Below are 17,531 nucleotides of genomic sequence, written 5' to 3'. Positions count from 1 at the left end.
CAGACATTTTCCTATGTGCTGCCTTTTATGATCTTTATGTGGGTCACAAGAGCTGTGAGGTGTCCGACACTCCACAGGGACACCAAAGGTCAGCGCCTCGCTGTGGGAATGCAAACAACAACATGAGTCATCCATGGGGCAGATAAAAACAAGCAGAACCAAAGGCAGGGGCACGGAATGCTGGTTTAAAGGTAAATCAGCAGGAGAAATGAACCCAACTCAAAAGAGATTATAAGTCAGAATAACAAATTAATAAAAATAATACAATAAATACAATTATACAGACGAACAATTGGTTTAACCCACAAAACCCAGATGTATAACCCAGCACCCTGGGGCATGAACAGAATGGTGTTCATTGGGCCCCCCTGAGTCCAAAGTGAAAGGAGAGGGAAAAACCTGTTGGTGAGAGTGGTGGTCGCAGTCTGGTCGAGAGGGGTGATCTCAGTCTAGTTGAAAGTGGTGCTCGCAGTCCGGTCGAGGTTCTGGTCCTCCTTTGGATCCAACAAATGGTACCAGAAGTCCCAAGACCCCAAGATTATATACCCTCAGGTTCAGGCAGGAATGCCCAGTACCTCCCCCAGGGTGGGGAGTTCCACAATGGGTGAGATATTTTTGGAATCCTTGGTGGCCCATTGGCAGACATGACCCCTCAGGCTGGGTGTGGAGGTGCTAATGACTCCCTGGAGGGGAGTTAACATCACCCATAACTACAGCCTGAGGAGTCAGGTGTGCTCTGGGCAGCTGCTGCAAATGGTCTGTTGTTAACAGTTCCTGGGAAATGGCATGGAGGGTGTAGAATACACAGTTTGTGTAACACCCACACAGTGATGAACTGGTCCCAGCTGTTCTAACTAGGACACAGCCGTGGGCAGGGCCCAGCTGAGCCATGTGCAGGTCAGGACCCACAGCCTGCTGGAGTCTCAGCCTGACACTCACAGAGCCCAGGCCTTCTGCTGGTGGGACAGTGTTGCCTCCACTAAGGCACTCAGGAACATCAATCCCTTTATCCCACACAAAGGAAGATGATGAGATGAGATGGTGAGATATGATGACATGACATGACATGACGACGAGATGAGATGGACCCTCTGGAGGGGCACAGACCACGCTTCTGACTTTGGATGCTCAGTTTTCCTTTTCTCTACAAGACCATCTCCACATAAGCCCAAGCGACAGACCCTGAGCAGATGGGGTCCTGCAGAGCCCTGCATGCCTGCACACCTGGAGACAAGTGCCGTGCCTGGCACTCCTGGCAGGGACTGAGGTCATACCCAGAATGGCTCGGAGCACCCCAACACCAGGTGCCTGCAGCCAAGCACCAACAGTCTGACACTGGGGAGCTCTTCCAGAGCCAGGCTGGCTCTCATGGGCCCACATTCCAGGGGGATGGAGCTGTATCTGTAACAGGCAGCAATGTGAGAAGGCAGACAGGCATGGCTGAGGCTTCTGTAGGCTGATCCCATCAGGTGTCCACGGGAGCAGAGCTCCTCTGGAAACCTCACATAGTGCCTGTCTGCATGTTGGGGGCCAGTCTCATGGGAGGCCAGACCCCAGTTCTTTGGTGCCAGTCCTGTAGGCAGGAGCAGAGGAGCCCCAGCACAATTTATACCTCCTGGGCTCCGAAGCACAGCTGGGCTTCTACACCCACAGGAGCAGCAGCAGGGCAGTGAGCCCCAAGACAAGGGTGAGGATGATGAAGGTGATGGCTGCAGCCCACAGAGAAGGCATGTGCCCCTTCACCCTGGTTGGAGCCTCTGCCGGGATCATGTTGGTGAGGTTCAGCATGTACCCCAGTGTCCAGCCAACGTCAGCACTCCCTGCCTGCCCAGGGAGAGAGGGAACAGAGTGTTAGCCCTGCAGGAAAGCCACTGATATTACAGGGCCACTATTTCTGCTCAGCCCAAGCGGGGTGCAGTAGCTGCCCCCACACCAGTGCCACATCAGGACAGAGACAGGCAGAGTTCTCTGGACCATGGCTCCCCCTGAATCACAACACAGGGGATGGATCTTCCCCAGTGCCACCTCTGCTCCCCCTCACAGGCTGAGAGTGCTACCCACCTTCATCTGGAAGAAGATGTTTTTCCAGCTGGTCTCATTGAACTTGTAGGCGTCGAGGAGGAGTGTGAGGATGTAGTTGGCATTGGCACAGTATTTAGGCAGTCGCTTGGGATCCTCTTTAGGGTAGCTGGAAGATAGCTGGGATGGGGAACATTTGGGGATGAAGGGAAGTTGTTCACAGGCAATTTCTGTGCAGGGACAATGCCCTGACAAGTGCTGCATGAGCGGCGGTGGCTCCACAGTCACCAGCATCCAGAAAAAGACTTCTGGACCAGGCAGTGATTTTGGACCTCTCTACACAGGGCCACTCCTTTGGGGAGGATTTACGTTCCACATGGAAACAGAGAGACATATTGGAGCTCCTCCTGCCCCAGATTCTCCCATCTCTCTGCCCCATGGTGGTGCCACATCTCTGGGTCTTATCCATCCCCATTTTTTGCCCAGAGAAGCTGTGGCTGCCCCATCCCTGGAAGTGTTCAAGGCCTGGTTGGATGGGGCTTGGAGCAACCTGGGCTAGTGGAAGGGAAGGTGTCCCTGCTCATGTCAGAAGGATGGAACAAGATAAGATTGAAGGTCCTTCCAACCAAACCAGTCTGGGATTATACAATTTTATGGTTTGACTTGTCTCCAGAGTGGTGCCAGCAGCCGTCTCTGCCCTCACCATCCTCCCGTGCCACAGATCCACCTCCATCCCCATTCCCACCTCCATTCCCAGCTCCTGTGCTGCCCTTGCCTGCCCTGGTGCATGAACATCCTGGAGTGGATGCAGGACAGTCCCGGTTCCACACAGCACAGGGATGGCTCAGCTGTGTAGGGCACAGCTCAGAACTGGGGAGCCTTTCCCTGGACGGGTCCCTGCTCCTCTCCCCCCACCCCAGAACCCCTTTGCTTGTGAAAGTCCCCCACAGCCTCCGTCATGGGGAGCTTACATCTTCCCAGCTCCTTGTGCAGAGCTGCTCGATGGCCTCCCTGGCTGTGGCCAGCGGCTGCCCCTCCGTCAGGTTGAGGAACTTGAAGTTGTAGTAAAAGGCAGAGAAGGCCTGAAAGGAAGAGGCAGAAATGCTGGTGAGCTACAGTGGGGAACCCCCAGCAGCTGCCCCCGTCTCCCCTGGATCAGGAGGTCGGGTTGGTCCTTCAGAGGATTTGCCCCATCCAGGGTAGTCCCAGGGCAGTGCTGTCCCTGTCCCAGCAGAGGATGGGCTGGGAGGTCAGTGCCTGCTGGTGACAGCAAAGCGACAGCCAGTAAAGGCAGAGCCTTGCCTGAAGGCTGCTGGCTAAACTCCTGGGTTTTTACCAAAAACTTGGGTTTTGACAAACACCTATCTTATTAACACATCCTTGGAAGTGTTTAAGGCGGGGTTGGATGGGGTCCTGAGCAACCTGATACAATGGGTTGGGGCGTGGAATGAGATGATCCCTTCCAACCCAAACTGTTTTGAGGCTCTGTGATTATTAACACGGTCCCTTTTAGAGATTTGGCTGAAAAAGCAGGCAGTGGCAATCTTTGGCATGTCCAGGGACAGTGTTAACTTGAGAGCTCCTTTCCCCGGTTCTCTGCAGGGAGGTGACAGTGCCCTGGGGCAGGCGGGCACACCACAGCGCTCAGGGACATGCCCTGCCCTGGGGCGGGAGGGCGGATCTGCCTTACAATGAACTGCCCTCGGAGCGGGGGCTGGTAGACGCCGTCGAAGGTGCAGTCCCGGCTCTGGCCGCACGCCGAGAAGTTGAACAGCTCCCTGACGGCTGCCAGGCACCCGCTGGCATTGCCCCTGCCCTCCAGGGTCACCGTGCTGTCACCGACAGGTAGGCGGGCGTCGCTCCGGTCGGTGCAGGGGCTGGCGCGGAAGGCGGACAGACGGACCGTTTCATTGTAGCCCTTTGGGTAGCAGGGGTGGTAGACCCGTGTGCTGGGGGCTGATGCCTGGGGACAGCAAAACACAGGCTGCAGCCTCCTCCAGACCCTCCTGGCAGGCAGGCCGGGGCCAGGACTCACCCAGAATCCCCCCAAGGCCACGGGCACCGGCATCTCCCACCTCCTCAGCAGGAAAGATCCTCCTGCTGTCCAATCCTGGTCTTGTTTGGCTGTCTTTGTCCCAGCCTGGGCCCAGCACTAATTCTTACTCTGCTTTGTCTCATCCCCTCTTCCACTGAGGGAGACCTGTTTCAGAGTCCCAGAGAGTGTCTCCCCTGGCCAGCACGATCATTTTTGGGGCATGCAAAACCCTCTACACCCAGCTCTAGCTCTGGCTCTAACTCCAGTCCCAGCCAGAGGCAGCACCTGGGACCTTCCTGGCTGTACAGCAGGAGCAAACCCCTCTGGATCACCAAGGCTGCTCTCCTGGCAAAGTACAGCTCCATGAAGACATGTTTCACCTCTGACCTTCGAAAAAATGGTCCAACAAAGGTCTTCAGTTCACTTTTCTCATGTTCTTGCAGTCACAGAGTAGTAGCTGAGTTTCAGGGGGACCTGTAGGGTCCCTGTGCCAATCCCCTCCTTAAAGCATGACCAGCTAGAGCAGGTCACTCAGAGCCTTGTCCCATCACGTTCTGAGTAGAGTATCTGAGTATCTCCAAGGATGGCAACTCCACACACTTCTGGGTTCTATTCTGATATCTGAACATTTTTATTGGGGCAATCTTTTCTCTTCCATCTGGTTTGAAACTCAGATGTTCCAACTTGTGCCTGTTGCCTCTTGTCCTGGAACTTTGCACCTCTGAGAAGAGCCTGGTCCCACATTTTTGTGCACCCTGTGTACAGCCAGAAGATCTCTCCCGAAGTGCCCTTTTGACTTCCCTCATCCCTGGAAGTGTTCAAGGCCAGGTTGGATGGGACTTGGAATAACCTGGGCTAGTGGAAAGTGTCCCTGCCAATGGCAGGGGGGTTGGAACAAAATGGTCTTTAAGGTCCATTCCAGGGATGTGATTCTATGATTCCCGTGCTCCTCTCCACATTTGCCCTGCCATGCTCCAAGGAGCATGTACTTGCTCTCAGTCCTTGCTGATACCTCTCTGAAAGAGCCTTGCCAGGTCTTATTTTATGCATTAACAAGTCTGTGGTTGGCATCATGAGACCAGAGGCCAATTACCCCTCAGTTCCTTCTCACCGCAATTAATTCCTTTGCCAGCCGCTTCAGCATCTCGTTCTGCCCGTAGCAGAGGTAGCTGTGGGTGTAGATGTTGTAGTTGTACCCATACAGGGTGAACTTGGAAGCTTCATTCTGGTTTAGCACTGAACCTTTAGGCATAAAGCTGATTTGAGTGGATGCTCCTCCAAGATCCAGTGCCCCAAAAATGTTGGCCACCTCTGGACGGAGCCACGTGTGTGCTTTGGGAGAGAACTGCCAAGGAGAGACAGGAAAGGAAGAGGAGCAGTACATGGCTGGGTTTACTTGCTCTCAGCAGAATTCTCATCCCATTGAACTCAACAGGATTCTGTTGCTAAATTCAATGGGCATTTGGTTATTCCTGTACGTGAGGCCCCACCAGCTCCCTGCCCAGCCAGCCTGGTCCTTTACCAGAGAGATGGAACTGTCTGATGGTCAGGATGTGCCCACATTCTGTGGGCTCACCTGGCTCTGAGTCACCAGTCCCCAGACCAAAGTGCTGGTGGGCACCTGGGGCCCTGCCCTTCCCAAGGACCAGGCTGCAGAGGGCTGGTGCAAGGGGAAGGGTGTTCTGTCTCCGACAGCTCGCACAGGAGCCCAACGATGTCAGCATCGCACTGTGCTGTGGCAGGACTGGGAGAGAGGGTGGCAGGACAGAGTTTTGGTCCAAGCTGCCTTCAGACTGGCACATTGAACCAAAGCTGGTGTCTTTCAGTGCCACAGGGAGATGGAGCTTCCCAGGGCAGTGAGACAAAGCCCAGCAAGAGCAAATGGTCCCCACTGGGCTGTGCAGCCAGCCTCGCTGTCCCCGAGAGACCCTCTGTCCACACGGTGTGGGATTGCCCTGAGCTCTTAACAGACACCCCCATTCCTGAGTTCTCCCCCATTCACTGTGGGCAACCAGAGGATAAGTCCCTCCTTCCCCTGGGATATGCCCCAAAGCCTCTAACCCTGACATCTCCTGCGCTAAGCAAGCTTCAGGAAAATCAGAAAAGCTTTACTAGCAGAGGAGTGGGTGTTCGACCCTTCTCCCACCTTAGTGAAGGAGTCCAGCAGGTAGTTGATGGTGATCCAGCCATAAGCCCCCTCCTCCTCTCCCGTAAGGATTCGGGCCCCTTTGAAATCCACAGGGTACTCTTGCATTGTTTTAGTGACTTCGGCCAGGACTTGATCTGCTACTGAACTGTTCTGTTCCCTAGGAAAGACTTAAAGGTCAAGACACATACCCAGCTAAAACCAGTACTACAGAGGAAATCTCAAAGTTTCACATACTCCCAGCCCTTGCAACAAGCAGTCTTTATGAAAGGAAATTTCCTGCTGCGTGAAGCTGCTCGTAGGGTGTAAATCCCAACTGTCTAGGCTTGGCATCACACATCTAGGAGCAAGAGCAACCTCATCCCTCCAGTGCAACTTGATCCCAGTGACACAGAGGTTTCCCAGGACACCCTTCCCTGCCTAAGTATCATCACAGTGCTGGGGGACAGAGGGAGTTGTGCTGCAAGACCCAGATTTGAATGTCACCCACTGACTGCGCCCAAGGCAGGGCTGGTTGCTGAGCTCCAGGGGGTGTTTCAGGAAGGTTCCAGCCTGGTTTCAGACATCTGAGTGGGGAAGATATCTCAGGGCTCGCTCTCTGAAGCGAGTAACCCTCAGGCTATGGCCCAGCTCCTTCCCAGGGACAGGGTATGACTGCCAAGGCACAGGAATAATGTGGGATATCTGCAGCCGTAAAATCAAGAGCCATGAAATGAAGGCTGATATTTGAAGAGAGCTAATACGGGCTGGTGAAAGGTAACAGCAGGTCCTGCATCACCTCATTGCCTCTGACCCGTGCTCCCCCACCAGCACCCATCCACCTGGGCAGGTGGCACATCCCCTGGTGGTATCTCAACTCCCTTGTGCTCAAGGAATCATGAAGAGCAAACAGAGCTCTGAGAAGCGTTTCTTGCTTGGAACTGGGCATGCAGCACCATCCCAGGATGTGGGCCCCTCTGAGCAGTCCCTCTGTCCCAGAGGCAATGGCTCAGGACAGCTCAGTCACACCCCTGTCCCCACAGGGCTGCCTTCTCCCCTTATCCCCATTCACCCATCCCTTGCTCATGGCAGAGTGGGATCTGGGATCCTGGCCCCACACAGGACCCTGTGTCCTGGCAGTGGCTGTTTGCAGCTCTGTCACTGCTGTCACCCCCGTGCCCCACAGCAGTACCTCAGTAGCCTCATGCCAGCTGTTGCTCCAAGATAAGCTGGGACATCCCTCTGTTTCGCAGCAGGAACAACCTTCAGGGCTTTATCCAAGCATTCCCTTAGGGAATCACCGGCTCTAGGGGGATCGTAGGCATAGCTTGATATGCCGGGCCCTGGAAGAGAGTCAGGCTGGGACAGGCTGGTTGGAACAGCTCGGGAAGGGGATGAGGGAGGGCTTAAGGCAGTGAGGTCTGTCGCCCCTTAGCAACAGAGGTGCTTTTCCAGGGTCCCCTGGAGACCTGATTGACCCACATTTATTTCCTCTCCTATGTATTCCCAACATCTCCCATGCTTTCAGTGTCCCCAGCTCTATGGGTAACACCTTTCTCAGCCAGGACAGCAAGTGGGGGCATTCCAAGGTAGAGGAATGAAAATTCATTCACCACCCAGGTGTTTCAGTCCCACCAAATGTGCAGGCACCAGGCCCAGGGGTCAGGGACACCCTGCCTGCAGCCAGGGCTCCACACCGTGCCTGCAGTGCCAGCCCGACGGACAGAGCTGCCTTAGAGGGAGGGCCAGGTCATCCCACCCACCACTCGAACACACAGGGCAGCACAGAGCCCAGGGCAGGGGGATACTGACCCTGGACATCACAGGACAAGGTCTGGCTGACCACACCAGTGTCGTTCTCCTTGTCTGAATCCCACTCGTAGACAAACAGAGAGGTGTGGGACGAGCCCGCATCAAACACCATCCCATACTGCAGGGGAAAATCAAGACATCATGGTAGTGGAGGAGCAGCAGCAGCCTGCCCCTGACCCCACCATGGCCCTGCCAGGGTGGTGGGGTCAGAATATGCCCCAAAACCCATCTCTCTGAGGCACAGCTGTGGCAGAGCAGAGTGGTGACCTCAGCCCAGGCATTTCTCACGGCAGCTGAGGGACTTTGTCATTCCCTCTCCTGAGGTCTGTGCAGCAATGCCAGCTCACACAAACATTTCCTTCATTGTTTCCTCATGCTTTTTCATTTTCCTTCACGGTCACATACCTTTTGTGTCTACACTGGCCCCACCTTGGGGCCAGCAATTCACCAACTCCAGTGCTCTCTGCAACCCCACAGCTGCACCCAACCTGGGCAGGGACTGGCAGGACCATACCAGCTCAGTCCAGGAGGCCCCTGCCTGTCCCCCATAAAGCCCTCCACCTCACCCTAAAACCCTGCCATCCCTCTTCCAGCAGCTGGGGTGGGATGCCAAGCTGCAGGGGATGACAGAGGGGAGGCACGATCCTTGTGCCATGGTGTGAGCAGGTCGGGACAGGCTGGTGGGAGCTGGCAGGAACAAAGGGCCTGTGGATCTCTATCACCCTGCCCTGGGAGAGCAGAGAGAGCAGGTCAGGGCTCTGCCCTACCTATCTGTCCAAAGGTAATCTCCAAACACAGCCTCTGGTGGCTCGTTCCAGAGGAGGCTTCTCCCTTTGACTTTGAGGTGGCCAGGCTGTGTTTCTTCTGCCTGCACTCTGAGGTGGGAACAAAACATCCCCCTGCTACTGTAAGGCAGTTCCTAGCGGCCCCCCTTCCCCTGGAGATGAGCTGTTGTCTCTGAGCACCTGCCCAAGGTGACAGGTCTCTCCAGTGGTACTCAGGGACCTTCTTTTGGGCTCACCTTGACTGTGGGTGGCAGTGTCACATCTTCAACCTTCACCAGGCTGAGAACAAGGGCGATGATGGAGAGTGCCACCAGTGTCCCAATGATGGCACTGGTGAAGGGCTTCTTGTTAGCCATCATTCAGGTGAAGGCTCCTGTGAACCCAAACACAGGAGAAAGGACACCTGGGAACATGCTGTCAGTGAGATACACCCCAAAAGGTGACACTGTCTCAAGCTGTGCCACTCAGAAATCCTCGTGGATAGTCAGATCTTTTCCTGGGAAAAGCAATATTAGGGTAAAATAGGAGGAGCAAAGGAGAGAGGGATTGGTTGCCCAGCAGCCTGGGACAGCTGTGATGGGATCTTCCACATCCAGCACCCACTCCTGCTCAGCTCCCTCCTACTGGGAAGGATCAGGTCTGGGAGGAACAAGAGAAACACTGCAAGGAACAGAGGAGAGCATGGGGAAACTGCAAAAACCCTCAGTGGGAGGGGAGGGGAGGGGAGAGTGGCTGGTTGCATTGTACAAGCTGTCAGTAAGGTCAGCTCACCTGTGGCACTCCCGGCCCCACACCCAGATGTGTGTCTCAGGGCTGGCTCAGAGTCCTTACCGTGGCTCTGTGCTCCTTCGAGGGCAGCAAACCCACTTGGACTTGCCTTTTATATCCTTTGGAAGTGGATACTGCTGGAAAATCTTTCCCCCTTTATTTTCTCCCAGAGATCATCAACCTTAGGCAAAACTCTCTAATACCTGTTCTCCCGTTTGTCTTAGAGTTGTATTCATGGCCCAGCTGGCATCTTCCTTATCTTCAGCCTGTTAGTCCCTCCTCCTCATTTGAATGGAATCACATGAAGGACACATCTCTCCTTTTAACCCTTGTCCCTCTGCCTCTCTGTGCTGTCACAACCCACCCCCATTTCTGTTCTCTCTGCTTTCACCAGCCTTAACCTTCCCATTATGAATCTCTGTGAGGTCTGTAAGAGGTGGCAGTGATTTTTCCAGTATCCAATGCCCCGGAATCTCACATAGAGTGGTAGGTGCCTTGATAATAAGTTTTATTAGAATGAGATCACATCAGAGGGGGAGGATGGCCCTATGAGAGTGGTCTCAGCAATGCTGGCTGGGCTTTGCCAGGGGACACAGGAGAGGCCCAAATGACACTTTCATAGGCCAGTTGGGGCTGTGGTCACCCCTTCCCCGTGTGTGACCCAGCCTTGTGCTGCTCCTGGGCTGGGGGTCCCTACAGGCCCCAAGGGGAGCTGAGGGAGTGGGGACGTCCCCAGCTCTGCCAGGAGCCTCCCATTGCTCTGGGCAGGTTGGAGGCTCAGCAGGGCAGGCAGGGTGTCCCATGGGCAGGGTATCCCACAGGCAGGATGTCCCATGGGCAGGGAATCCTGTGGGGAGGGAATCCCACAGGCGGGGAATCCCTCAGGCAGGGAATGCCACCCCAGCCCAGATCCTACCCTGGGAGCGGAAGGGCTGGGGAGCACAGATCTGCTCTCTCTGGGCCACACAGCCAAGCTGCTTCCTGCTGATTGAGCCCCTGATAAGAGGCTGGCAGGGCTGTCACAAGGGCAATCTCCTGGAAAGACCCAGTTCCAGCTGCCTGGGCTGAGCTGAGTCACACAGGGCAATGCCTGGGGCGAAACGCTGTGCTGGGGAACCCTCACTGTGTCTGACCTTCCCAACTGTACCTGACCTTCCCAACTGTACCTGACCTTCCCAACTGTACCTGACCTTCCCAGGCACCTTCCCGGTGCTTTCAGAGGGCTGGCCAATTGCTCTGACAGTGCCACGCTGTGCCATTGGGGTGCAGCAGTCCCGGGGTGCTCCCCGTCCCTCACTGAGCTGGGGGCTGTGCTGGACCCTGCTGTTGGCCAGTCCCAGACCTCCAGGTCAGTCCCTCTTCCTTTTGCCCCAAATCTGGGCTCTTTCACCCTGTGTGCGAGAAGCTGATCCACACAGAGTTAGTTTTATTTCATACCTACGCAAAGATGGGTGCTGGGTGGTGACTCCACAAAGCTGGCACACCTTCAGCATGCCAGGTGCCCAGTTTTATACACTCAGGTCAATAGAAACCAGCATTTTCCTCCAGGTCATGACCTAAAGCTGCAGCCATTGGCTTTGCATTCTCTCCTTTCCATTTAAGGATACCTTGCACACTTATTTTACTACTCATGCTCTATGGGGAAGGGGCTTATGTGAGTAAGGGGTGATCACAGCCTGTGGGTGGGGATTTTACAATGCTAATGAGCACAAAGGTCATACAAAGTTGGTCTTTGACTTTGTCATTTGATTCGTAGTGTCCTCCTGTTCTGTGCTTCTCAGGTCATGGCTCTCAGTTCCTTCAGGTTTGGTTATTCCCTCGTCTTTCATAAGTTCTTTTGTTTGTCCTGTCCTGTATTTTAGTGAATTTTTAACCTTCTCATTGTACTTCATTTCAAGAAATCCCCACTTTGAGACATAGGGATATGTCCACAGTACATTTCCCATAAGTCTCACCCTAGTTTTGGAAAAGCATAGTTGACTCTTACCTGAAAGAACAAAATCAACATACACTCTTTTATTTTGTGATGTGATGGTGCGTCAATACAGTGTTTACAGGCTCATGGCACTTCGTTTCAACATCCCCATGGCAATCTCCTTTGGGGTGGCTCCTGGACTGGTGGCATGGATGTCTGGAGCCCAGAAGGTGCTACCACTCCTGCATTCCTATCTCCAAACAACACATAACCTTTGGATTCACATGGATTCAGTGGAAGGGGGTGATGAGTGTCCACTACCTTCCCTGCTCTGGAAAAGCCCCGTTGACTGCACAGGGCTGTTCTGAGCATGGGGGTCTCATCTCCACCCAGCACAGAGAGGCACCAAACAGCCCCAGTCCTTGTGTGACATTGCCAGTGCACCCAGAGCTGACCAAACCCTCCAGCTCCAAATCCAAACATGGGATGAACAACTCTTCACTTGACTTTTCCTGATCTTTCTTATAGTAAAGAAACAGACCCAGAGGTTTTGTTGGGGGGCTGTTCCCCCTCTTGCCCATGCCGGCCCCACGTGCAGCCCTGCACCTCTGCCAGATAATGCTGCCGTGCCTGGCCTCTGGCAGGGTGAGGACACCCTGGCTCTGTGATACACCCAGCCCTCAATTTTCTTCAGGTAATCCCACCCAAAGGGGTTTCTCTGCTGAAACACCAACTTTCAGGGTGATGTGGTGTCTGAGCACTGCAGGACCTGGAAGGGCCTGGGTGCCTGGCCCCCAGGGGCACCTGTTCTCACGTGGCTCTCCTTGGGTCCTTGGGGCCCATCAGCCCCAGCCCTGTTTGCCTTCAGGGCTGTGCTCTGCTGAGAGTGAAATGTGATATTTGCTCATCATTGAAAAAGGGACCAAATGTCTCATTCTGACTTCAGATAGACAAATCTGCTGTGGAGAAGGGTGGCTAGAGTACACACACACCCCTGTTTGATCTGCTTTTGACATGTATTTGTTTGTCTGTGGCCTTTGAAGTGACTCTGAGACTCAGAAGGGAGTTGCCAGGCTGGTGCAGGGACTCAGTGGGGCTCGAGCCCAGCTATCACTGCCAGTCACTGGGATGACTGGTGTTTGTGAAATGAGATCACCCCCATCACTGACATCTTCCTGGTGCCTTCTGAAAGGAAACCACCCTGACTCAGATCAGAAGGGAGTCTCTCATTTCCCCACCACTCAATTTCTGCACCATGAGGTCACCCCATTCCTGAGGGTGGGAGGTGCAGGCAGTGGCTCAATGCACGTCCCATGTCTGCAAGTGAGCTGCACCACTTGCTTCTGCCCCACATCCCCCTTCCAGACATACCCTTGGTCTTGCTGTGACTTGTCTCAGCAGGGACCAGCTCCAGCCCTACCATCCAGTCTGATTCCACCGAAACTGGTGGAGTTGGGGTCATCCCTTTTGGATGCCCTCACCTGCTGTTCCTGGCTGGCAAATAGCACACCAAACCTTCTCTCCTTCCAGCTGCCTTTTCCAGTGTGCATCCTGATTAAACATGGCCTGACTGTCCTGACTGTGACTGTCCTGGTGCCACCTCCCAGCTGGGGGTGCTCTGGGTCAGGGACCTGTGCCTGGAGCCAGCCCCTGTGCCACCCATGGGCACCCCAGTCCATTCCCCTTCCCTGTGCACAGCTACAATACAGCAAGGATGGGTCTGGGAGTAGGTCCATCCCCCACAGTGCTCAGATGGGACTTAGCACAGCACCTGCCTCCTTGTGAGAGCCCCAGAATTAATGATATGGCAGGGCAAGGTGCCTGGGCAGGGCCCCAGCTCCCTGCTGGGGGGATGTGCTGCCCAGCACTGCCATGATGGGCTCCATGTCTGCTGGGATACACAGGGATGCTCCAGGAGGTTGACGCTCTTACTCCCTCACCAGTTGTGTTGCCTGGGGGTGAGAGTATCAAGGTCAGGGTGTCTGGGATCTGGCTCACAAGAGCTCCAGGTGAGGGCTCTCCTCTGGCTCTGGACATCCTGAAGGATTTTTCTTCCTGAGCACAGGGAAAACAGGATGAAGCACCCTCAGGGCATGATTTGCCTTTCCACTAATGTCACAGTGAATGCTTGGGGACAGCATGGGAGGGAGACTGAGGTGAGCAGCAGCTCTGGAGATGATTGACTGCCTCCAACACAATCAATGGGGCCCCAAGAAAACAAGGCAGAAGGTAAAAGGGCGATGTGATGGAGGTGTCTGTCCCTTAGCAAACACTGGAGAGTATTTGCAGGAGGCCATGAAACCTCTGGATATGAGAGGTCTGCTTTGAACTTCCAAACTGGTCTGGAGAAGGGCAGCTTGGGCCATGGTGGAGGCAGCTGCCCTGCCACGGTGCTGGGTGTGGATAGCAGATGTCCCATATCACCTCACTCCCTGTATCTCATGTCATCAGGCTGTGCCCCTCTCTAACACCTTTCTCCTCAAAGTCTCAGTAAAGCTTCTGGGAAGCTGCTCCAGGGAGTCTCCCTTCCTTCAGCCTTTTCTCCTCTTCCTCGTGTCCCCGATGCCCTGGTTGCTCCCCTCTGGGCTTTCAGCACTCGCTCCACACTTCTCACATCTTTCCAAGAGCTGTGACTGACCTGCACTTTCATCTGCAGCCTTGCCATCATGGATGAAATCCTGGGAACAGCTACCCTGAAACTGGGGGCTGCAGCAGCTCAGGGTACCCCAGTGACATTTGCTGTGGCACACATGGGCCATTAGCCAAGGACACCCAAAGGCCCCTCTGGGGGCTCAGCTGCTGGCCACACCACTCCTTCCTCTCCAGCGAGGCTGTCACACACTGGTGAGGGGTGTCAGACTGTGGGAGCCTGGTTTCTTGGCAAACCTAGGTGAAACACTCATCTCTCCATTTCCTAGGTGCTCTCCAAGAACTCTCTGACTGCTTGTCCCAATGTTCCCAGCAGCCAGAAGCTGAGATGATGTTAGACACATAGGTGAGACACAGCCCCTACACAAAAGACCAAAACAAAACAAAGCTAAAATAGGAGGATTCAGGAAGAGCTGGAAAGCTGGCTTGCAGGCAGGTCCACGGCTCTGAGGGGAACACACGTGGGGCACCCCTGGCAGGGGTGACCTACAGCTCCTCTCTCCACTGGCAGGGCAGGGTGATTCTTGGCAGGGCTGCCAGGCTCCCTCTGTTTTCCCAGCAGGACTGATCCGGCGCAGGCAGCCAAGGCCCTCACCTTGGTGAAGGGAACTGTTTTGTGTGTGAGATGACCAGACCACCCTGGTACCACCTCCCAGACCATGATTTGGTGTCAGCACACAGGGCTCAGGTAATGCTGGGGCAGGAACTTACCAAGGACCTGCTCTGCTGCAAATGTTGCTTTTGCCACCTCAAGATGCCATCCAGGCTCTCTCTGAACACTGAGACAGCCCAGCTTTGGGAACCAGGTGGGGGTTGGGTTCCCACTGCTGTTTGGGAGTGCTGAATAACAAAGCAGCAAGGGGCTGAGAGCACCAGCTGGCACATGAGGTTTGCAGGGGCTTGTAAGACTTGGTTTTACTTTTGGAACAGTTCCAGCTCTCTCCACATAACAGAACTGTGCCAGAGACACAGTCCAGCTCCCAGGGCTCAGCCACCAAGCCACAGCCAACTGTGTCACCCAACCTGGTATCTGCACATCCCCCAGCACCAGTTCATCTGTGCTGGACACACATCACCCCCCAGCCATGGCCTTTGCTTGTTCAACCACACCACCCTCCTCTCCTCTCAGCCACCCTTGTGGGTGGGCAACTGCTCTGCTCAGAGCCCTGCCCTCGCACAGAGTCACAGAATCACTGAGCTTGGGAAAGATCTCTGAGATCATCAAATCCAAGCTGTGACCAATTCCCACCTTATCCTCCAGCCCAGAGCACTGAGTGCCACGTTCAGGTGTTCCTTGGACACCTCCAGGGACAGAGACTCCACTGCCTCCCTGGGCAGCCCCTGCCAATGTTTAATCACCCTTTCTGTGAAGAAATTCCTCCTGATGCCCAACCTAAATCTCTCGTGGCACAACTTGAAGTTGTCCTGTCCCTTGTTCCCTGGGAGCAGAGCCTGACACACTCCCCCCCCGAGCTGTACCCTTCTGTCAGGGAAGTCCTCATGGGACTTACCCTCCAGACCCTTCATCAGCTTCATTGCCCTTCTCTGGACTCGCTCCTGCACCTCAATGTCAGGAAGAATTGAGGGGCCCAGAACTGGACACAGAACACAAGGTGTCATGTGGCCTCTCTTCCCACAAGCTTGGGAAAGGCTGGACACTGCTCAAAGGACAACCTCGGGGTCCTTCCAGGAAACAGCTCCAGCTCCTGACCAGAGCCACCCACCACACCGGGAGGTTAAAGCCACCACTGCACTGAGGAGGTCACACAGTGCCCAGGTGCTTCCCATGTCTAGATGTAGGGAGGGATGGAGGTCCCTTGGACCACCCATTCCCAGGTGTGTCCTTTGGGAGCCCTCTGGATGCTCAGGTCATGCTGGACCTCTGTTCTCTTAGTGCATGGAGCCCATCTGTGCTGTCCCAGGCAAGCTCTGCTCTGGAGATGCCACAGGGACACGGCAGCACTGGCTTTTCTCCTGCCAGTGTTCCCATCCCATATTTCGGTTGTCTCTCCAAGAGCTGCTCCTGTCCCCGCAGGAGCTGGGACACACAGAGCAGGGTGGTACTGCTGGTACTGCCCCTCTGCCAGGGGGTGCTTGTTGGGCACCCAGGCTGGGCTGTGCAGAGGTTTCTTCCCCACCGGCCTGGGGGTTTGGAGGGGCTCAGGGCTGGGGTCCACAGCACCAGCCTAGGGAAGCTGTGCTGCTCCCCAGCGTGTCCACATGGCCAGAGCTCCAGGCTGGGAGCTGAGGCACTGACACATGCTCTTGGGTTTGGGAAAGGCTCAGCTGGCAGCAATACCCAACACACCCACCTCAGCACAAGAATAAATCTAGAGGGGAGATTTTCATCTTTGCTAGAGCATGTTCCAGCATGGAAGAGTGTTGGTTTGAGACTTGAGGAGCCTCTGGCCTCATGCAAGGGAATGGCAGGCACCCCATGGCATGCACCGGGCAGGGCACGGGTTCAGGGTCTGTCCCCTTCAGCTTTGCCAGCGGAGGATCCAGCGGGATTTCTCCAAGGTGGATGCTCCCAGGAGTTCTGTGTGGCCACAGGCAGGTGTGTCAGAACTGCATGCTGCTGGCTGTCAGGGCAACGGCCCCTGGAAGGTTTGTTTCAGGACTTGATGGCCCTGGGCACCGTGGGTGACTCCTCTGCACCAGAGAAGTCCTGGCAGGGGACACAGCTGGCCCTGGCTGACAGCAATCCCCCCCTCCCCTGGCACCCCCATCAATGCAGCACCCCAAGTGCCATTGTGTCACTCTTATGTCCCCAGATGCCCTGGCAGGGTAATGCCTTACCTTGGAGGAGCAGAGCTGGGACACGTCGACCGCTGGCTCTTCCCCAAGGCAGCTGCAAAATGCTGTAAGAGCTGCTTGCAGGGGAGCTGGGCAGCACAGGGGGGACGTGGCACTGTGCCCCCATGTCAAACACCACGCCCTGCTGACAGGGCTGGTGTTAGTTTGGGGCTGATGGTCCTGCCGGGCTTGGGCAGCAGGAAACATCCCCGTTCCTGGGCAGCGTCGCAGCGAGGCTGAGGGATGTGTTCATCTGTTTGATCTTCTTTGGTTTTGATGAGCCCCTTCCTTAGTTTATTAATTAGCTGGTGGTTGGGAGTTGTGGGAGTGTCCAAAGGAACCGCTGGTCCCCAGGGCCACTCAGTGAGTGTCCCCTCCTGACTCAGAGTTTTGCTGCTCATCCTGCTCCTCTTGGTGTCCCCCACCAGCTGCAGCTCCTGTTCCTCAGCCCTGGCAGCAGACACTGTACCCCGCCAGCCCCAGCTGTGCTCTCCTCCCACCTCCATGGCCCCCACCCGGCCCTCCCCCTCCCCAGCACCACGGCAGTGCCCCTGAGGCTGCTCTGACACAGCTCTTGTGATGGCAGGGGATGGGACACCCGTGGCCTGTGCACTCGGGTGACTGGGC

At 55.3% G+C, this 17,531-nt stretch overlaps 1 protein-coding gene across 4 annotated transcripts; it reads right to left on the bottom strand.

The window, feature by feature from the left end:
- On the bottom strand, positions 1 to 9,809 carry LOC127480139 (ectonucleoside triphosphate diphosphohydrolase 8-like). 4 transcript variants are annotated; one of them, XM_051807975.1, is made up of 10 exons: positions 9,748 to 9,809; positions 9,013 to 9,149; positions 7,992 to 8,109; positions 7,372 to 7,522; positions 6,201 to 6,360; positions 5,166 to 5,399; positions 3,710 to 3,982; positions 2,991 to 3,101; positions 2,062 to 2,199; positions 1 to 1,401 (listed from the first exon to the last, which is right to left on the bottom strand). In XM_051807975.1, exons 2-10 carry the CDS (start codon positions 9,133 to 9,135, stop codon positions 1,129 to 1,131), a joined length of 1,581 nt encoding a protein of 526 aa, XP_051663935.1. In that variant the 5' UTR covers positions 9,136 to 9,149; positions 9,748 to 9,809; the 3' UTR covers positions 1 to 1,128. The 4 variants fall into 4 exon arrangements, with proteins under 4 accessions (XP_051663935.1, XP_051663934.1, XP_051663936.1 ...); XM_051807974.1 differs by having other exon boundaries at positions 9,608 to 9,793; XM_051807976.1 differs by having other exon boundaries at positions 1,267 to 1,824; positions 9,013 to 9,793.
- Positions 9,810 to 17,531: the final 7,722 nt, after the last annotated feature.

This window comes from Manacus candei, unplaced genomic scaffold, assembly GCF_025592945.1.
Source record: "Manacus candei isolate 608988 ecotype Guabito, Panama unplaced genomic scaffold, ASM2559294v1 h1tg000071l, whole genome shotgun sequence".
Lineage (NCBI taxonomy): Eukaryota > Metazoa > Chordata > Aves > Passeriformes > Pipridae > Manacus > Manacus candei.
The sequence above is the reverse complement of the archived record's forward strand: the minus strand, read 5'-3'. Positions and strand labels throughout refer to the sequence as shown.

What these genes read in the sequence shown, in the direction of transcription:
- LOC127480139 (XM_051807975.1), bottom strand. Translation starts at nt 9,135, where the DNA reads ATGATGGCTAACAAGAAGCCCTTCACCAGTGCCATCATTGGGACACTG. An exon ending in CACTGCCACCCACAGTCAAG is followed by an intron (nt 8,110 to 9,012) that starts GTGAGCCCAAAA and finishes TTTCCCCTGCAG; the next exon opens with TATGGGATGGTGTTTGATGC. An exon ending in CGCTCCGAGGGCAGTTCATT is followed by an intron (nt 3,102 to 3,709) that starts GTAAGGCAGATC and finishes TCTTCCTTTCAG; the next exon opens with GCCTTCTCTGCCTTTTACTA.